This window comes from Atractosteus spatula, chromosome 18, assembly GCF_055471065.1.
Source record: "Atractosteus spatula isolate fAtrSpa1 chromosome 18, fAtrSpa1.hap1, whole genome shotgun sequence".
Taxonomy (NCBI): Eukaryota; Metazoa; Chordata; class Actinopteri; order Semionotiformes; family Lepisosteidae; genus Atractosteus; species Atractosteus spatula.
The window spans coordinates 18,850,604-18,870,055 of NC_142723.1; the positions used below are offsets into that span (position 1 = coordinate 18,850,604).

General features: G+C 43.9%; 1 protein-coding gene across 1 annotated transcript in view; it reads right to left on the reverse strand.

Moving 5' to 3' along the window:
• Positions 1-51: 51 nt before the first annotated feature.
• Positions 52-19,452, reverse strand: part of axin1 (axin 1) — a 35,749-nt gene continuing 16,348 nt past the window's right edge. The window contains exons 3-10 of the mRNA XM_088936756.1: positions 15,887-16,021; positions 11,399-11,495; positions 9,532-9,669; positions 5,815-6,365; positions 5,542-5,721; positions 4,588-4,836; positions 3,035-3,184; positions 52-2,741 (exon numbers count right to left, since the gene is read on the reverse strand). Of these exons, the coding sequence (XP_088792882.1) occupies positions 2,615-2,741; positions 3,035-3,184; positions 4,588-4,836; positions 5,542-5,721; positions 5,815-6,365; positions 9,532-9,669; positions 11,399-11,495; positions 15,887-16,021 (1,627 nt within the window). The 3' untranslated portion in view covers positions 52-2,614. The remainder of the gene's footprint in view (positions 2,742-3,034; positions 3,185-4,587; positions 4,837-5,541; positions 5,722-5,814; positions 6,366-9,531; positions 9,670-11,398; positions 11,496-15,886; positions 16,022-19,452) is intronic.

Below are 19,452 nucleotides of genomic sequence, written 5' to 3' on the forward strand. Positions count from 1 at the left end.
CACTGCTCAAAACAACAATCGGATGGTTATGACATCAGGAAAACTGAACAATTTATTTTTCTTTTAATATCTTTATTGTCCAAGTACCTTTTAAAAGATAACTGTACAAGTCAGCACACTGAAGTGTGACCTGGGTACTAAGTATCCAGATGTGCTGTTTGTTGAAGACACTTACATGAAAATGTACATATTTACATAGAAAAGGCATATCCAGATTCAGTGAATGCAATGTCACTTTTTCAAGAAATAAAATCTTGCAAAACATCACAAATTAGCAAAATAAAAACAAAACGAATCCCTGGATGAAAGCAAAACCTCTGACATTGAGAATCACATGGCGGAAAGAGAGACTGCATTATAAAGGCACTCCGTCGTGTATATTTACATGATACCTCACTGAAGCAGGAGAGAGGAGGGGGGCTTTCACAGTTTGAGCGCTGTAATTCTCATTTCAAGCTTTTGTCATTGAACAAATCGCGTGAAAATAAACAATACAAGAAGCTGGAAACACAGTGGCATGAAACAGACACATTTCAACAAGTCTCCGGTCTTCTGTCAAGAGCAGTTCGACACAAATCCCCAGTGAAGGCCCGGCCTGTTCATGATGTCATTTCGGTACAATTTGTTCCCCCTCTGCTGCAGTACGAGTTATTCATACTGGCAGAGAACAAAACACAAGCACGATCTCTTCCGAGGCGTCGCAAAAGACCTCACTGTGATGTTAAACGTGTATAAAACCGCAAGATCACAAAAATATAATTACAAAAGCAGCATTTGCGTAGATGAAATCTCCCTCTTCCAGGGTGCACGTACATTCACCGAACCGTGTTCGATTTCTCAGATTCTGCCCTCGATTCGGTGTGCCATTTTCTAGGACGACATCAGACGGAAGAAGTACATAACAGGAGGTGCAACTGTTGCGATTAGATTTTTTAATTGACTTCCAATGGGTAGGGAAAAAAATAAAGCAGAACCATGTGCTATGCTTGCTGCCCGCTATACAAAGTAAAAAAAAGTCCACTTTACAACTTTAGTGAAGGCAGTGCTCTTTGGTGTTTTATGATCCAGCAAACAGTAGACCATTCAGATTCATCGAAATCGTTTTGATCCAGGCGCCTGTATTAGCCTAATTAAACTGAAAAAGCTAAGACTTAAAGGAGTTCTTAATACATTAAGGTACGTGGGAACACTGGAATAGTCCAATGGCAACCCAAGGACAGGATGACAAGACTAAGTCAGTGCTCCTGTTCATCCATGTCAAGCCCTTCGCTCATCGCTGCCCCCTGCGTCCTCCTTCTGCCCAACCTCTCGTCTCGCAAGTCCATCTTTCACTATAAGCAGTGGCCTTTCCTCAACCCCCCCTCCCCCCAGGAGCTACAGCAAGCCTGTGAAAAAACGTACAAAGGTTTCTAAGCAATTTAACGTTGCTCTTAAATATTGCTTTATTTAACATAAATATCATATTTGCTCTTTGCGTTTAATATACAAGTTGTATACGAGAGATTTGTTTTTACACAACAGTGGCCAGCTGATGCTTCCACCATTTCTGCTAGGACTCTGCTGCTCTCCCCTTTGCCAAACGTGAGCCCGTTCCCACTCGATATGCAGATGCAATGAAGCTCATCAGGACAGAGCAAGGCTGACAGTCTCGCCACATCACCTAACACCAGCTCCACGCTTTTTGGCAGCTTTGTGAAATCAAGGTAGGACCAACTTTTGCAGCGAATATTAGTACCAGCTCTCACGATAATGATGTTTGCTGAAGGGTGCTTCACGCAGAACAAACAGGCATGAAGGCAGAAGTTCAGAGCAAGTTAGTTTTTCCCCCAATCTTGACAGCACTGGTAAGCAAAGCTAGACTTTATGGATTATAAATAAGCTATATTTCTCAGAGGATACTGCATTTCACTACATGGACTAATTTAGGAGACTTAAAGCATTTGATAATAAAAGGACAGTCCCAGGATTCAGGTGTTAAATTAACTTGCTATGAGATCCAGAATATATGAGAAAAGCAACCCAAGACAAGAATATTTTGAAATAGGAGCTAAAGTTCTTAACTGCAACCATCAATTGAATTAATCTAATTATAACAAGCTTTTTTAAATATTTAAAAATTATTTTAAACAGATGGCCTGTACACATCTGGTAAATTCAGAAGTACCTGTACATATCAAAATTACAAGAGCATTGTTACATTAGAAAGGCTACGTTCCTTCTATTACGTTATCAAAAATATGCAACTTTAATAAACAGATTCATAGTACAATTTCTAGTACAACTTTACAATGCTACATTACACTTAGAGTTAAAAATATAACAAAGAAACAATAATGCTGCATCAGTTCCTTTTTGTCCTGTGAGATGCAGTTTCTGCTGTTAAAGCACCATTTTATTCTTCTGGCACTGAGCAGCTGGGGGAAACTTCTGTGCAGAAGTGGAAGCCTTTAAGTCAATATTAGATCTCCCACAGTGACCCTCATTCCTCTAGAATGCTTCTCCAGCAGACAAAGACATTTCCTGTACCATGAAAGGCTGCCCCTCAGGACTCCTCCAGAATCTGTTCCCTTTAGCTGAGCTCTGTATTCTCACACAGCTGCTCCTTCAGGCCCGTTCAGTCGATCTTCTCCACCTTCCCGATGATCTTCTCCTCGAAGATGGGCAGAATGGCGTCATCCTCGCGGATCTCCTCGAACACCACCCCGCAGTCGAACTCGTCGCTCACCTTCTTGAAGTAATACCTGGGAGGCGTTGATTGAGCAAAGACAACTGATTAAAAACTCCCCTCGAAGTGCACTCTTCCTCAAAGTCTGTGAAATCAGGTCATGCCAAACGGGTGCCAGCCTGGAACCCTGTCTGAAGGTATAAAACTATTTCTACTTCAGGAACCGCTTTGGAGGGGGAAGAAAACTATGATGCTCTGAAAAAAATAGAACATTTGGCCTCTGTACTTGTTTAACTGCTAAAACATACAAAACTAGTTTTGCAAGACATTTCTACTTATGTACATTTAAACATCTAGAGCCTGCGTTACCTGTAGCTCCCTTTCTTGGTCAGCAGTTCCTTGAACTGTCCCAAAGTGACGATCCTCCCTTTGACAGATGTTCGATAGGGGATTGGCTCTCCACAAAAGTAGTATGCCACAACAATATTTTCACACGGATGCTTCTTCTGGGTTTTATGCCTTAAACAGAAACAAAGGTGCCATTTTAAAAGAGGTGGTGTGGATCACAATATTCAAATCACGTATTCGGTCAAATATGTAGGTACAAATAAGGAGCCCAAGGTCAAAAGACTTTAAAAATATATATACGGTAAATCATGCAACCACAAAACTAACTTTAATAAAACTAAACGTCTTAGTATTTCCTATCAAAAATACTTCACGAAACAACCCATTCTATAAATGCCGATTGTGAGCCTCTGTAAGACTGAGAAACTGCAACTTCAGATGTAGTATGAAAAGAATTTCTAGCTTCGCGTTCAAAGCCCTTAGCCTAGGCAATGCCTAGAGGAGACTGAAGATCATCCGGTTTATACCTCACATTAGGTGGCTGTACTGCACTGATCTCTGGATTACAAGTTCTAACCCTGCTCCTTTAAGATGTAAATCCTATTGAATACAACCTGTAAAATGCAAAACCTGGGATGAACACTAGAGTTTTAGGTTTTGCGCAACCAAAAGGTTAAAAAAAAGTTTAAAGGAAGTTTTAACTCAGAAATGCACATGAATCTGCATTATTTGCCCTGCTACACTTGTCGCACAAAGCTGTTGCTTGATCAAAAAAACATCTTTGAAGTTTAACATATATAAAGCAAATGTGTAAAATGAATTAATGCCCAGTGACAACAGCCTTCGTTGAAGCAATATGCTCATTAATTTCATCAGCGTCACTTTTTGAAGGCAAAGGCATTACAAATCCCAACAGGAGGGATGGAGAATGGATGTGGCTTCCAGATGAAATGGGACTCTTTCATATGACGCATGGGGACACTGAGTTTGACACCCAGGTGTAGACACAGCTCTATGCAAGGAAGACATTTAAGAAAGTTTTGCCAACACGCACACAGCAAATGGGGATGATTCATTGTTACAATGTGGGCTTCAGGGATGAGTTAGTAGATTTGTGATATTCCAAGGTGAAACAAAATACCTTAGCTCATGGAAGGTCAACACTGGTCCCTACCAGCTAAAATTCAACAGCTTTTTATCTTCATAGGCCAGCATTAAAGAATGAAATGATGAACCATGAAAAGTGTAGCTAAGCAACCATCGCAGCAGCAAGCAGCCTAAACCAAATCGTGACGACATGCACAACAGGAAACACATCAGCCTTCAAGTGCACTGCTGCCGAAAGACCTCCAGGCCTCCAACAGCGTGAAGTGGAAAAGTGCGATGAGACAGACCAGCAGCTTCCATCGCAACCTCGCGTCCGCCGGCCGGCCTCTCCGGGGAGGTGCTCCCACAATCGGCCCCCGCGGCTGTGGCCACCAAGGTGACGCGTCACCCGCACCGCTCCCGGCGGACGGCGAACACACGGACCGGGCCGGGCTGGACCGGGCCCACACAGACGGGCGGCGCCGCACCTCTGCTTTGCCTGCAGCGTCCCCGCCTTCTTCTTCTCCTCCTCCAGCCGCCGGCGGGCCTCCTCCAGCTGGGTGAGCGGGTTGGGCGCGGGGTTGGGGGGCATGGTGGGGTCCTGGATGAAGGGGTGGGAGGGCTGCACGCTGTTGCGCAGCTGCGCGGTCACCCAGGGGTGCACGGCGCCGGGCCGCTCGATCGAGCTGGGCCTGGGCGCCTCGTGGCTGGGGGGTTTCTTAGCCCCTGCCGCAGTCCTACGGGAGAAGGGCAACGGAAAAAACTAGAAAGAGCCGGTTTCCAAGTCCCCAATCCCTCAGTTTCACGATGTGAACTAACAGGAAATAAAGTAACGGGAAACCGCAATACGGAAACTATAACTATAAGCCAAATGTCCGCTCATCTCTGAAGAACGGGGAGCAGCCTGGAGCATGTCGCCAGCAGGTCAGAGCCCATTACGTTCCAGCCACCAAAAATGGAGAAAAGGCTGTGTTCTGCATTTACATTTCCACTGGCGATTAAACAGTTAATACAGACAAGGCAGAAAAAAGAAACTGTAACCAAATCGGGAACAGCCGAGCTAGAAGAGGCCACTTATGGAAAGCTCCTGGGTGTTTATCTTGACATACTATTAGAGGGAACCTCACAGTTAGTGTTATGTAAGGCTTAGGATCACAGAAATCTGAAACAGTAAAAAAACCATAGCCCACAACTATTGATGTTTTATGTAACTTGTATCTTCCAAAATCCAATAAATCACTTCTTTACCCAAAGGGTTGTGGGAGTATGGAACAAGCTACCAAGCACTGTGGCTCAAACCTGGATGAGATCCCAGGATCAATTAACTACTAACTACCTAATGGAATGGGCTGGATGGGCCTAATCGCTGCCTCTTGTTTGAAGCCTTATGTTCTCCTGAATCAAACTCGGCCTTCTTCCAACCTCTTCAATTCCAGACTCACCCATAGGCAGTTTTCTTGTGGCGCCCGGCTTCCTTCTCTCCCTCCATCATCCACTGGATGATCTTCTGGTTCCTCTCCAGCTCCTCCGGAGGCACCTGGACTTCGAAGTTCCGGCCGTCGTCACCCTTGCCCGACTCCCCCTTCTTGGAGGTGCGTTTCGAGAGCGTGCTGCCTTTACTCCTGCAAAGCAAAGCAGAAACCCAGCCGGTGGCGCACACTTCCTGAAGGCGGGCCAAAGCCCCCGGCCCAACCCCGGCGCGGCGCTGTGCGTACCCGTGGCCCAGAGCGTCCATCGGGCTCGGCGCCACTCCCATGCTGTCGGCGTAGTTCCGAGACTTGGTTGCATAGTGATGAGGCTCTCCGTTCCAGACGAAGTTGTTCTGCACCCTCTGGCTGGCCTCCAGCTCGATCTGCTCTTTGTTCCTCAGGGCGCCGTGGTGGTGGACGTGATGGACGTACTTGTGGTGGTACAGGCCGGCTCCGTCGGCTTTCAGGGCCGGCTTGCCCAGGTGCTTGCAGTGCCCCGAGGGCAGCGGCGCCATCAGCCCAGGCCCCTTGCCCGTGAGCAGGCTCTCCGGAGAGCGGGACTTCGGGGAGTGGCGCCCCGGGCCCGGGGACTGGCAGCCAGGGGTCTTCATCACCCGCTGGACGTGCTCGTCCAGGATGGACTCGGGGTTCTCCTCGTGGGCGTCCCGCAGCTGGATGCCGTTGTAGGTCATGTCCGGGTAGCGCCCATTGAAGTGCGCGGGGTGCTGTCCCGGCGGCAGCTTGTGACTGGCCATCGAGGGGGCGGTCGACACGTCCGCGTCATCCCCCTCCTCCTCCTATTAATAACAAAGGGACACGCTCACACCACAGCCCTTCGTGTCCTGTAGAGAACACACACCGCGAAGCCCTGGTCGGCCAGATGAGAGCTGATAATGATGATGATTTGATGCATCTTATTGGACAGTGTTGGGGAAAACTTAAACTTTCATTTAAAATGGTATACGCTGGAAATTGCATTCAGAATTGACAACACATGGAAAAAATAAACATATAACCAATACAATACGGTACACTACAGTATTTATGACCGAGTATTTTTTTCAAGTTGTAACTTAAGTGTAAAGTCGCCCACTGGAGCTTGAATAATACACAGAAAAATCTGTAGCCCACGACGAGGAAGCTGGAGGTGCACCAGTGGACAGCGAGCACTTCAGAAAGATGCAATTAGACATTGTATAGCCAATCGCTTCCCTCGTTTTAAATAGTGTACCAGGTCTTTGACTTGGGCACTGTTTCGCCAGCAGGTGGCATTGTTCCACATCACCATATAGACAACACCGCAGATTGAGGTGTTGGAAGATCACCGATTATACCATGATTAGTTTCACCTGCAGAAACTAAAGAATAACTTTCTCAGTTTAAATATGCAGGATATAATACACAACACTCTTTTTACCGATGTTATAGGCAGCTCATGAATGTATTCTAGCTGTTGTCAAAAATACTCATTGTGACTTGGGGACTCCTCCTAAAGAAAAACATACATTTGAACACCTTGATGGGTAAAACATCAGACAACTGTTTCAGCTGACTGTGTTATTCCTCCTGGTAGATGACATGAGAAGCTGTTTGGCAATGGAAACTTTGGCAGTTCCACCTGATAATTCACGTATGGAGCTCTTTGATGCAGACTTCAGGTAACACGCTGGAACAGATTTTCTCATACAAACAGTTGCACAGACTATTATTCCTCACCGTCAGTCAGGTAGATAGATGTTGACAAATGCCTCAACATGCCTCATTCCCGAGACAAAAAGAATAACATGAAAAAGAGCTGGTATTTCTTTCTGTTCTGCAGTTTAACAATAGATGTATAAGATAGTGGACAAAATATGGAAACCCCAAAGTCAAGTCACTTAGCAGGGAGTTGTGACATGTATGACATTGCAGGTGGGCCGCAGCACGAGAAAGTCAGTCAATGCCTGGTCGATGGAAATGGAAAACTATCTTGGGCGTGGTTCCTGAATATACCATGACGCTTGACTGGGCTTAGATGTGGTGACAGAGACGGCCCTGATGTACAGTATGGAGAACTTCAGTGTCCTGCTCATCAAAGCAGCAGGTAACTACACACGCTCCGCGGACAGGGGCACTGTCATCCTGAAAGACACCCCTCCCAGCAGGAAAGAAACACTGCAGCATGGGCTCAAGATGATCACTAAATACCACAAGCAACAATTAGGAATAGCTTTGCTTTCTAATTAGTGCACTGAAACCACGCATGGAAAACGTGCCTCACAACATCATGGAACCGAGAGAATCCTTCGCGCGCCGGACTGCGTATTGAGAACACGACTGACGGGACCACGCTCCTCCCTGGCTGTGCTCGTCTCCTCGCGGTACTGGTACTGGAAAGGGCGCACTGCCAGTCACCGCAGACCCCAGCGCTCTCCACAGTCCCTTTCTGATTAAACTGGCTGTTTGCACCCCAGGTTGAAATCTGCAGTCATCTGACTGGGAGTTTCTCGCCTATTTAGGTGTCCAGGAGTCACACATCTTTAGTAATCTGCCTCATAACTGAACGCATGCCCAGACGCTGTCCAGTGCGGCCCTCTGCGAATGTCTTTCCTGAGGAGGTTCATGCTGACATCTCCTTTGACACCGTTGCCGTTGAAACATCAACGAGTTCACCTGTCCTGGTCAGTTCAGATCCTGCTACACGCAAAAGCCACCGAGTCTTCCCTTGCAGCCCTGTTAATCATAATTAAAGACCACCTGCCCTGTCCGGCATCCGTCTGCATGACGCAAGCACTTTGGGCTGTCAGGGGATTAATGCAGAAGCCACTAAATTCAATACACTTGGTGTCCCACTTCTACTCAGGTGTTTCCTTTTTCTTTTGTCCATTACCAGTATGATGCTGTTGCATTTAGTGTAGAACAGTAGCAGCGATAATGAAATTACGCAAATTACAGATAACAAATCCTACACCCAGAGGGCAATGAGCATGCTCTGCTAAGTAGGGATTTAGTGAAGAGGCAACTCCTGCCAATAACATTTCATGTTAGGTAAACTGTTTTAAAATAATTCCCTAAGACACAGGAGACTCAATATCACAAATCAGAGTTTGTTCTTTATTTGTCTGCTTAAAGCATTAAATGAACATATGGGGCCATGTAAAAGCTTTCACCCCCTTCCAATCATATAGCTTTGACCTTGTGGTCTGGGGCAACTCTTCCCACTGAAAGGTCTTTTCATCCCAGTTCTACACCTTCAGCAGGACATCCGCCCATCTATCCACACGTTGCCTAGTCCACACTGACCAGAACAACGTTCTGCCCCCTGACGTCATGCTATCACCATCATGGATGGCATTGACCAGGGGATGCTCTGTGCCGAGTTTGAACCAGACTTAACTCTTTCCATTTAGACCAAAATATTCCCCTTCTGTCTCATCTGACCACAAAGCCTTCTCCCTGAGGTTTGTCGACAGCTGTCCAATTCCGAGCAGGATTTGAGATGGGTTTGCCACTGCGCCACACGGCCACTTCCTCCAGCAAGCAAGGGCGCACCCTGGACGGGACACCAGCCCGCCCAGGGCAGACACACACTCACATCTAGGATGTACCAGTATAGTTTTGGACTGTAAGAACCGGGATTGAACCCGGGGTCTCAGCCCTGCAAGGCAGCAATGTGGATCTCTGCACCACCCAGCCTCCCCAGATACCCCACACGTGTGTGTACATCACTTGCCAACTGACAACATGGGATTCACAGGCAGGCGTGAGGAGCGCTGTCAATTAGGACTTCCGCTCACAGAAGAAGGCTTTCTAGACTGGGAACAGCTAGTTTAACTCGGCTACACTGAGCGTCAAAGGGTCACATCCCACATCCCATGTGCCCTTGCTTTACCCGGCTCTACGGAAAAGGCATTTTAAATCCACTGAGGCACCGAAGCCGTGGCTCTCCGGCAGCGCCGCGCTGCTCCCCGGCGGCTAACGTACCAGCCTCACGCGCTTCAGCCGCTCCTCCAGCTTCTCCTGGGCCTCCCGCTCCCTCAGGACGCCCTCCAGCCGGCTGATCAGCTCCGCCGCGAACTTCTCGGGCTCCACGTGAATGTCCTTCGGCATCCGGTACGTGCGCTGCCGGAAGACACAACCTTCGAGATCCAAACCTCCAGCAGAGTACCGGGCAGGCGCGGCCTCGGCTTTGGAATGATGATGACTGGGAAACAGGTGAACACTTTTCCACTCCTGCCACCAGCATATTCCCAGAAAATATTACACAACCCAGTTACTTTTCCAGGGGTGCACAACGCGTTAGAGCCCATCTCCCTGCACGAGCAAGGCTCCCCAACTACTCCATGACAAAAGCTGCTGCTGGAGTGAAAACTCATCCTTCTACCGGCTCAGAGATGAGAAGTAGCCAGCAGCCATGGATGCAACTCTTCCGAGAGTTCAGAAAAAAGGGCAGGAAAAGGGACTGGCCAGGGTACCCATCCTTAAAAAGGGTGTGAAGAATAGAAACCTGAAGTCAGACTTCTATTACATGTGAGGTAATGGGAGCAAACTAAACTAAGAACTAAATTAATGGATCATCTATAAAGAACACCCCAGAAAATTCTCGGCATGGATTTCGAAGTTAGGTCTTTCCTCAACTACTTGCTAGAGTTCTCTGAACAAGCAACATTAGCAATGGACACACGAGGCAAATGGTAGTTTTATTTAGATGTTCAGAAAGCTTTTGTCAAAGTGCCCCATGAAAGATTAATTTTCACACTGCAGTCTTTGACAGAAACACCAGCGCTTGGTTTGAAAACTGCTTATTAAATAGAAAACAGGGCACAGATTAGGGGCTAACGCTGAAATTGGGGAGCGTGATTTGTGGGGTGCCACAAGGATCTGAAGCTGATGGTAATGATAAGTGTTCTTATTCATTTGTATTTTTTTCTATTTTTCTGTAATAAAAGTTGGAAAAAAGACTGAAAGCCAGATCCATGCACTATTAAAAGTTTTGAGAGACAGTTGTAAATATAACTGATACCCATGAATATCCACACACATACAGTGGTAGCAGAGCATGGCAGGACACAGCAGCAGTTGGTGTGATGTTGGTATGCACATTACAACATAGTTGTAACTATTTCAATATGAACAGCATCCTGTGATATGAAGCTTTTAATTGAACCTTAACATGCTTTTAGAAACATCGGCATACCACTTCAGCAGTATTACATAACAGTGCTACAGCGCACAATTACACAGAAAAAAATGAAGGCAAAAAAACGTCCACTTACTGAAAGTAACACGTCTGAAAATAAGGGAGTTCATTTTTTTTCCACGAACACATTTCTCCTGATAAAGCAGGCTAAGTGGCAGGCTACCATCCTTCTAAATACAAAGGAAGGAATTTTCCTGGAAAGTATACCTCATAGAATTACAGCTAACAAAGATCGCAATATACACAACACAGAATACTCTTCTGTTTGTATACATGGTAATTTAGCGATCCAAAGAACAAAACATTCCTGTCAGTGATCTCCTACCCACATTTCCTTCGCATTTGTTTGTTTTGCAAGTCGCAATTAGTTGGCAATTTAACACAACTGAAATGAACAAAGCCAAGTACTCGGATTTCAGCACCAACATTGCTAAAGACTGAAGCTGAAGCTTTCTCAGCTGCTCCGGGACAGCTGGAGACCAGGCTTGGGCACTTTTTACTCCACAAGGCCGAGGTCACGCCCCGGCCTCTTTTCCGGGGTAAGAAAACGGACCCGTCCGCGTCCCTGCAGTCTGCCCGGACCGCAGAGGTGCGCTCTCTCAGCTCGAGCCCGAGTCCTCGCCTCGCCTCGCCACCGCCGACAGGACTTACAGGAATGTGAGGTAGTGGCACTCGGCCGTTCGCTTTGGCGCTTTCCTGCATCTCCCGGCGATGCTGCTTGCGGAACCGGTACGGGGGAATCCCATCCCTGGAGAAAAACAGGAACTAATCAGGGAAAACCAACGGAGCCACAACTAGGCAAGTCCACATGCATTTATTCATTCACCAAAACCGGTTTCGGCACTGCCGAGCGACAGACTTGGTTTATCAAGAAGGAAGGCCAAGATTTATTACAAAATACTCCCAGGAAGAAGGAATATGCAGCTAGTGTGCTGGGAATATATTTAATTCATAGCAACAAGAACCCTTTTGGATATGACTTTGCTTTGTTTGAATCTCCGTGGCAGACAGCTGCTAATCGCCTCTAATCTATCCTGCTTCAAACACGGTTTTGTCCTGCTGTGTCGTCTTTGATGTTTCTTTAACTTGATTCCCCTGTGTCATCTCTGAACTTAGCACACTCCTTTCACTGAATTCTCTCTGCCAACTCATCAAGGCTGCATGCACTCAAAAGAAACAACATGCTTCCTGCTGCAAAAAAAAAAATGAAAACGCTGAACTAAATCATTACACGTCGTGGTGCTCAGGGCAGGGCTTGCAAATGATAAAAATTAGGGAAAGAAGTCTGTGAGCATAATTACGAAAAATGCCTTTTTTCAAAAAATGTACACTTCTGATTCAGTGCATGTCTGTACAACTTCAATCCTTTTAAGGGAACTATCAAAAAAGCTTAAAGTTCTTTCAAGCACTCAGTGAAAACATCAAAGTTAAAAACATCAATAGGCAGCTGTACAGATCAATTGTCATCTAGGGAAGATAGATCATCATAAATTCAATACTTCTCTAACTACACAAAACAACTAAAAACTGTAGGGCCTTCTTATTCCTCCTGTGGTCTGTACTGTAGTACATGCACAGTCACTGAAGAAATTACTGCACCCCGAAATTAACTGATGCACTTCCACCACCCAATGTTAAAATTCAATTAACATGTGGTCAATAAACATCAGCATTATGAACAGTTTTCATTCACAGTATCAGGACTGCAAAGTCACAGCCTACTTGCTTTACAGTCAAACGATGTATTTATAATTATTAGACCAATGTCAATAAGAACAACATAATGCCCTTTTTATGTTTGGGGTACTACATGCATACATTTGATGGTATTAGGTCAAAAACATAAAGAACATCACACAAATGGCAGTTTTTCATATGGTGTTTAGCTTGTAATATGTGCTCTTGTGGTCTGAAATGTACATGTAACCAAGCACTTTCTTTATAAGGCGTGAGCAGTTAAGAAGGTTAGGAGTCAATTAAAGTACTCCAAAGCATTCATGAGGCAACCCTTCTGGTAACATACAAGTACATACATTGTAGGATTCGCTCTTATTTTTGGAAAGGCAATTGTGATTTTTGAATATAAAAACACTTCATCTAATTCAGGCCTTTCAAAATGTAAGCAGAAAAAAATTGAGAACAAAACTGAAGAACATACGGGAACAAATTAGAGTCCTAATAGACCTCATAAGGTCAGGTAGATAAAATACTGAATTGTGTTACAATCCCAATATATACCATACACACACAGACGTCAGTGTTTTAATTCACCAAACATAAATGCCTAAAGGACAGATCTCACAGTAAACAGTCTACTGACAGCTGTAAACTGTGTGGTCTGTAAAAGTATTGTTGGTGTAATCTTTGATGAGCCTTCAAAGTAAACCCACATGTTTTTTTAGAATAGTGCCTATTCAAATACAGAATAAAATAGTAAATTATCATAAACCCAAGATAGAAAATATTAGTTGAGCAAAGGTATAATAAGCTCAAAATGACCAAATAAATCTGTAGGACATTTATTGACCTGTGGAACAACATTTTTGATATTTTAGATATTATCCCATTGTGTGTTTTAAAAATGCAAAATGGGATAAGAAATACGAGATGAGAAGCTTTTCCAGTTTCATCGTTTTATTACTTATTGTGAACCAGCTAATCTTTCTATTTAGCTCTTTCTTTTCATTTTTCCTTGGCTTTGGTGTATGGGATGTTTTCATGCAGGAATTTTTTTAAAGCATAACTCTGATTAGCCGACTTCAAGGCTGTGGGTTTGAAGCCAGCGATGACTCACGGCTCCGACTCAAAAGACTCCGATGCCTCACGACTCAGAGGCAACTCGTACTCAAGGTAGGAGGTAGGAGGACTTGAGTCTGCCACAGCACCGACCAGTAATCCTTGTGTTTACTTATTCATTTTACACAAAAGCGATTCCACAGTCCACCTGTGGTGGACTCAGGTTGTTCACTTTTGCCCCTGTCACTTTCACATTGGAAAAATATGCCAAATAAACCCATTTAAGGTGAAACTGTCTCTCCACAGCGCTGCACTGCTTTAACTCTCTACTACAGTGACGACTGTGAGTCACATTAAAAAAAGCCCTCTGCCTGAAACAATTATAAGCAGATCCTTCTGATACAAATAACTTTGTAAACAGGTTTTTTATGTTACTCATTGTTTTTCTAAATGCGTACAGTCTCATGAGCTCAGAAAAACACAATTACAATATTCCTAAAATGTGACAAAATATGCATGCTACCAAGATTTTACATGAAGTCTATCACTTCATGAGAATTTTTCATTTAAGATTCCTGTTAAAACCTGCCTCGGTATACATCTCCATGAACTAATTTCATCCAGATACTGGGGATAAAATGTACACATTTCCCACACCTGGGCATGCTAATTATGACTTTTGTTCAGAAAATGTTTGTTCCCGCTTTTTGTGTAGCTGGTGACAAACCTGAAAGTGAGCCTGAAGTGTGTTTATCGTGTTTTATCTCTGCATTTACAACAAAGATAAAGAGTTCCAAGCTGTGGAATTGCTGCACCTAAATGGAAGCACAGCAGTATTAACATGCACACTTCTCAAGATAAAATCACATGAAGGAACGTCTGGATTAAAAACTCTTAAAATGTCACTCAAATGAATGGTAGGTCGAGATAAAAACTAATGGTAGTGTAAAAAAAGTTTTCAAATGTTCCATGTACTGAAAAATCTCCCTGTATACATTGTTCTGCTGCAACTTCCTGGTCCCTAATCCCAGCGGACACTGGGAACCCCAGTATTTACAGATCTTCCCGACTCCTGCTCAAACATGAAAGCAAGGCATTATTCAATCTGTTAACAATGAGAGGTCAATTCCATGTGAACAGCAGAACATGACAACTTTTGTTCTGAAGCCTCTTCAAGCTAAAAAAAACACTACCTTAGACTGTCATCCGAATTGTAAGCATACCGATCAATCATCACCCGAATTAAACTCTACCTACTTCCCAAAGCACAAAAGGCACTTCCTAAAGTTGCAAATAATTTTCATTCAGCACTTATTCCATACCATTGCATTTCTTTTTCAACAAAGCTTGACTGAAACATTTGTTCTGGGAAAAACAAACACATTGTAACAGAACCAGCACTATGATGAAGTAGAATATTTGTTTAGCTCTTTTTTCTCTCTTGCAATAAACACTACAAACAAAATCTACTAACTGAAATCATGCAATTTTTGATTCAAAAGCAGAACTTTGTTTAGTAACTCAAAAAGTTCAATTTTCAGGTCAAAATAATAACATTAAACCATAGCAAAAAAAAATCAACTGGAGAATTTCTAGCTGCATTCCATTAAACTGTTCTCACCACTGAAGTCCATTTTTTCAGCCTGACATTTATACTCAAGCAGAAGAGAAACGTTTTCAAAAAGGAATACACAACTCCTTAAAGTTACATGAATGAGTCAGGACAAAGCATCAGGATCTATATTAAAATACTTTTTTTGCTTGGTTGTCTGCAATCTATAATCAATAAAGTGTATGTATTACAAAATATCAGGATTATTTTATGAATAAACAAACTTCAAACACGAAAATATGCAAGGAGAAGAACATTTAGTACTTGGCAGACTACGCAAATACCACTGTACCATGGTAAAGACATGTTAAGGTATAAATTAACCCATAAATGTTTTTAGAAAGCCAAATTGTGATTACTATAAATATCTGAACAGGACTCAAAACATATTAGGCTTTTATTTGCAGTTAAGGCTACTACTCCTGGCATTCTCTAGGAATATGTGTTATCATTTATATCTGTGCATCCTCTTTAAACTATACTGCACATAGGAGGAACCTGGACAATTCAATAAAATAAAAAACCGACCTTCCTAAATTAGATCCAGCAATCCCATCTCACAGCCCAGTAGATTAAGCCTCCATAACGAGCATCGCTGTGACATTAGCCAACTGCTCAATGTCCTTTTCCTTCCCAAAACAGGGAAACATTTCAAATTCCTTCCACTTAAAGGAGCTGGGAAACCAATATTTCTCAACAATACAAAACTTCAGAGCCCTGCAGGAATTCCCAAAACCCCGGGACAAGCGAGCCGGGTCTCCGACTGGGCGGCGGGCGGGAGAGGCACGTACACGCTGCTGTCCGTCAGAGAAATGGTGTCGGCGTCGCTGGACATGCTCTGCTGCTCGCTGTCGTTGGCGCTGGTGGCAGGTGCCAGGGCGTAGCCGGTGTTGACGTAGTAAGGGTTAATGGGCTCCCTCCACGTCCTGCAACACAACAACCACAGCCGTCAGCTCGCCTCGGGAACACCGCACAGTTCACGTGGGCACACGAAGAATCATGCGACAGATGTCGGAAAAGTTCTAGAAGATAAAAGACATTTCTATAGATTCTATAAAAGATATTTCAAAGCCCTTACAAAGAGTCAATCATACAGTTAAACCCCCGCCACCTCCTTGACTGAATCTATTATTTTAGAGCACGTGCTTATTTTAAATTACCTGCCGTGATGATGCATTTCTGTAGCAGTTCTCTCACACATGGCTGAGCAGATAAAATTGTATGTGCAAATGTAAAAAACTTTATTATTAGACAGGGGGTTAAAACTGACAGTGGGGTATACTGAATTTCTTCAATATCAGTAAATTTCAGGAGGAAAATTAGCCTTGTACTTCTTTGCATTTCTAAAATAAAGTAAAATCTGCAAACTCAAGAGTCTATCCGGATCTTCCCTCGCCCCTGACAGTGGGAACAGCTTCCTGCTCTCCAGTCCAGGTGGACAGCCCTTATATTAGAACCTGGCTTCAAACAGTGAAACTGCAGAAGACGAAACCAATGACGCTGGTTTTATCCAACACAAATATTACGGTATAAAGCAGCAGCAACAGTGAATCACGACCATTGTTTATGTAAAACAGAGAAAAGATGTCGGAAAATATTTCATAAATTCTGGCAAACTTCACATCACAAGAATCACAGAGGGCAGGGAAGCAGAAATAATTGTTCTTACATTATCCCTAGCTCACACTAAACCCCTCTGCAAACTCCCAAGCCTTCTGTCTTTTAAGGACTTACATATCCCCATTAGGAACTGTTCTCATGATCTTAATACTGACGTGCATCTTCATCCATGGAAGCCTTCAAGTTCCTTTAGTTTGGTGCTCTCTGAAAGAACAGCCCTTCTCTGACCAGCATGTTATTTACAGAACGTTGCCAGTACAAGGTAGTTCAGGTCAGAGGTTTCCAAGCACAGGACACAGCCTGGTCAGACGACAACATCCAAACTGAGCTCAATTAAATTAAATTAAGCATTAACTGTAGCCAGTCATTTCCAGCAAATGCAACAGTTAAGAGATGCTCAAGCAAACGTCAAAGGTTTTTTTTTTAACAGAAGTGCTTCTACAAAAAAGGACAATGGCATTCTGAACTACAGGGAGCAGACCTGTGCAGAGGATGTAGAATGCTAAGAAAAAATGAAAAAAGCAACTTCCAGTCCAAAGGTGACAAAACGCACAAACTGTGGTTAAACCTGTTGCATGATTCACAAGTTCCAAAAGCACTGTCCGCTTATATTATATATGCACAGATTCTGTCCAACACGGCAATAAAACCTTCGTAGTGCATGAGATCTGAACTTCCTGCCCTCAGAGGAAGAAATGGAGATTTCTTTAAATGGAAAAGTAATTTGAAGGACAAAATCAACTGCTTACCACATACACAGGAGGAACAGAGCTGCACTGAGAGGCACATTGAAACCAAAGCTAAAAAGGCTTTTACAATTGGTGAAGAACTGAGTCTCCTTACTATAGAAGATCTACCGCGAGCTATCTGGGGACACGACAGCTTGCAGAGCAGGAGAAGTTCAGCTTTCCGATCACACTGTTGCTAGGAGAGGACATCGTGGACCAGCTGCTGGCAACGATAAACAGGTCCCAGTGCTTTCTGATCCGTGTGGATGAATCACATGAGATGGAAAACCTATATTGTTTTTGAAGACGACGTACGTGAAGATTCATTGCACAACAGGGTCCAAACATATTCAGAGTTGACGATAACTACATTTTAGGCAGACTCAGCTGGACGTGGTATAACGGTTTGAACAGCGGCACAGCAACAGTGACTGCAAGGCTTTGACAACCCCAGTAACAAGTGCCACCTGAACGGGAGTCTGCCCATTGTGCGACACAACGTGCTGCGTAACGTCATGTGTTGACAGCCCTGACAAAACAGAAGCACTGATTGTTTGAATTGTTAGAAGAGGATATGGGTGCCAACCACTAGCAGCTCATCCTGCACACAGAACCGTGTTGGCTAACGAGAGAGAAAGGCCTGACCAGTCTTTGAGTTAAGAGAACAGTTGCAGATTTTTCCCTCGAACAAAACAACAATCACCATTAACTGTGCATTTCAATTTAAAAGGCAAGCAAACTCAGTCTTAAATCACAGTCTTCGGGCTGGGGGAAAAGTGTGGACAGGACTTTTTTCTAGATTTCTGTAGAAATTTTGGTTAATAAATGAGCACCTGAAGTCTTGGCAAAACAGCTCTTGCCCCTGAGCCAACATGTGAGAGAGGCCTTAATAATAATATAATAATAATTGCTTACACCTTTTCTGGACCCTCCACTCAAAGTGCTTTACAGGTAATAGGGATCCCCCCCACCACCACCAACGTGCAGCTCCACCACAATGCTCAAGAAAACCTCATCAGCCCTGCAGATGGAGAAAAGGGGCAAACATCCTTCACACAGCCTCCTGCCTCCAGTAGATCTTTTTGTAAGACGGGTAGATCTTGGTAAAGCTACTACCAAAAACGTTCCCCAGGACATTTTTTAGAAAAAAACTAAGATTACTCATTTAAAAACATGTATTTTGAAATAACTGTATCAAAATAAAAGCCAGTAGTATCATTTCAGGGATATAATGTAGCTAATTATCCGTGTTGTTTATTTTATGCAGCTTTTTTTTGTTCATCTATTTCAAGGATACCAATAATTCTTTTGCCCACTATACATTATATGCTTGATGTACCAAAATCCCAATTATATGATTCCCTGGGTAAGCTGGTTATGTACTACGTATACACGAGTTGAGCCTGCCTGGGATAGGCAATGGGAGAACTGAAACCAGTGGAAAGGCTTTTCTAGCTAAGCAACCATCGCAGTAGCAAGCAGCCTAAACCAAATCGTGACAACATGCACAACAGGAAACACATCAGCCTTCAAGTGCATTGCTGCCGAAAGACCTCACCTGGGTGAAATTCTCCAACACTGTATGGAAAAAGGGGCAGTGTAATTAGACACAAACCAGCTGATTCAATCCTAGTAATGTGTCCACACATTGAAAAACACATACACTGCAAGTCTATATGAAAAACTGTGAAAGAAAATAAATTCTGTCGTACAGCCTTAGATTTTCAGGGTAAGCCGAGCACAGCAGAAACTAAATGCTAGAGCTGCTCTCTAAAAAATTTGCCTTTCACATCAGCAGAGGTGGATTCAGAGCTGCAGTCCTCCACAATGAATCAAAGCCCCTAAAACTATCTATGGCAGCCCGTCTCCACGCTTGCAAAACCCACTGAGTGAGTCACCTCACCAAGTTAAGGACACGCACAGCGGTGATGAAGCAGTTAAGAATTATTCTCAGCTTGCTCCACCAACCCTGGAGTAGGTAAGAAATCTGTTAGACCACAACATTACTA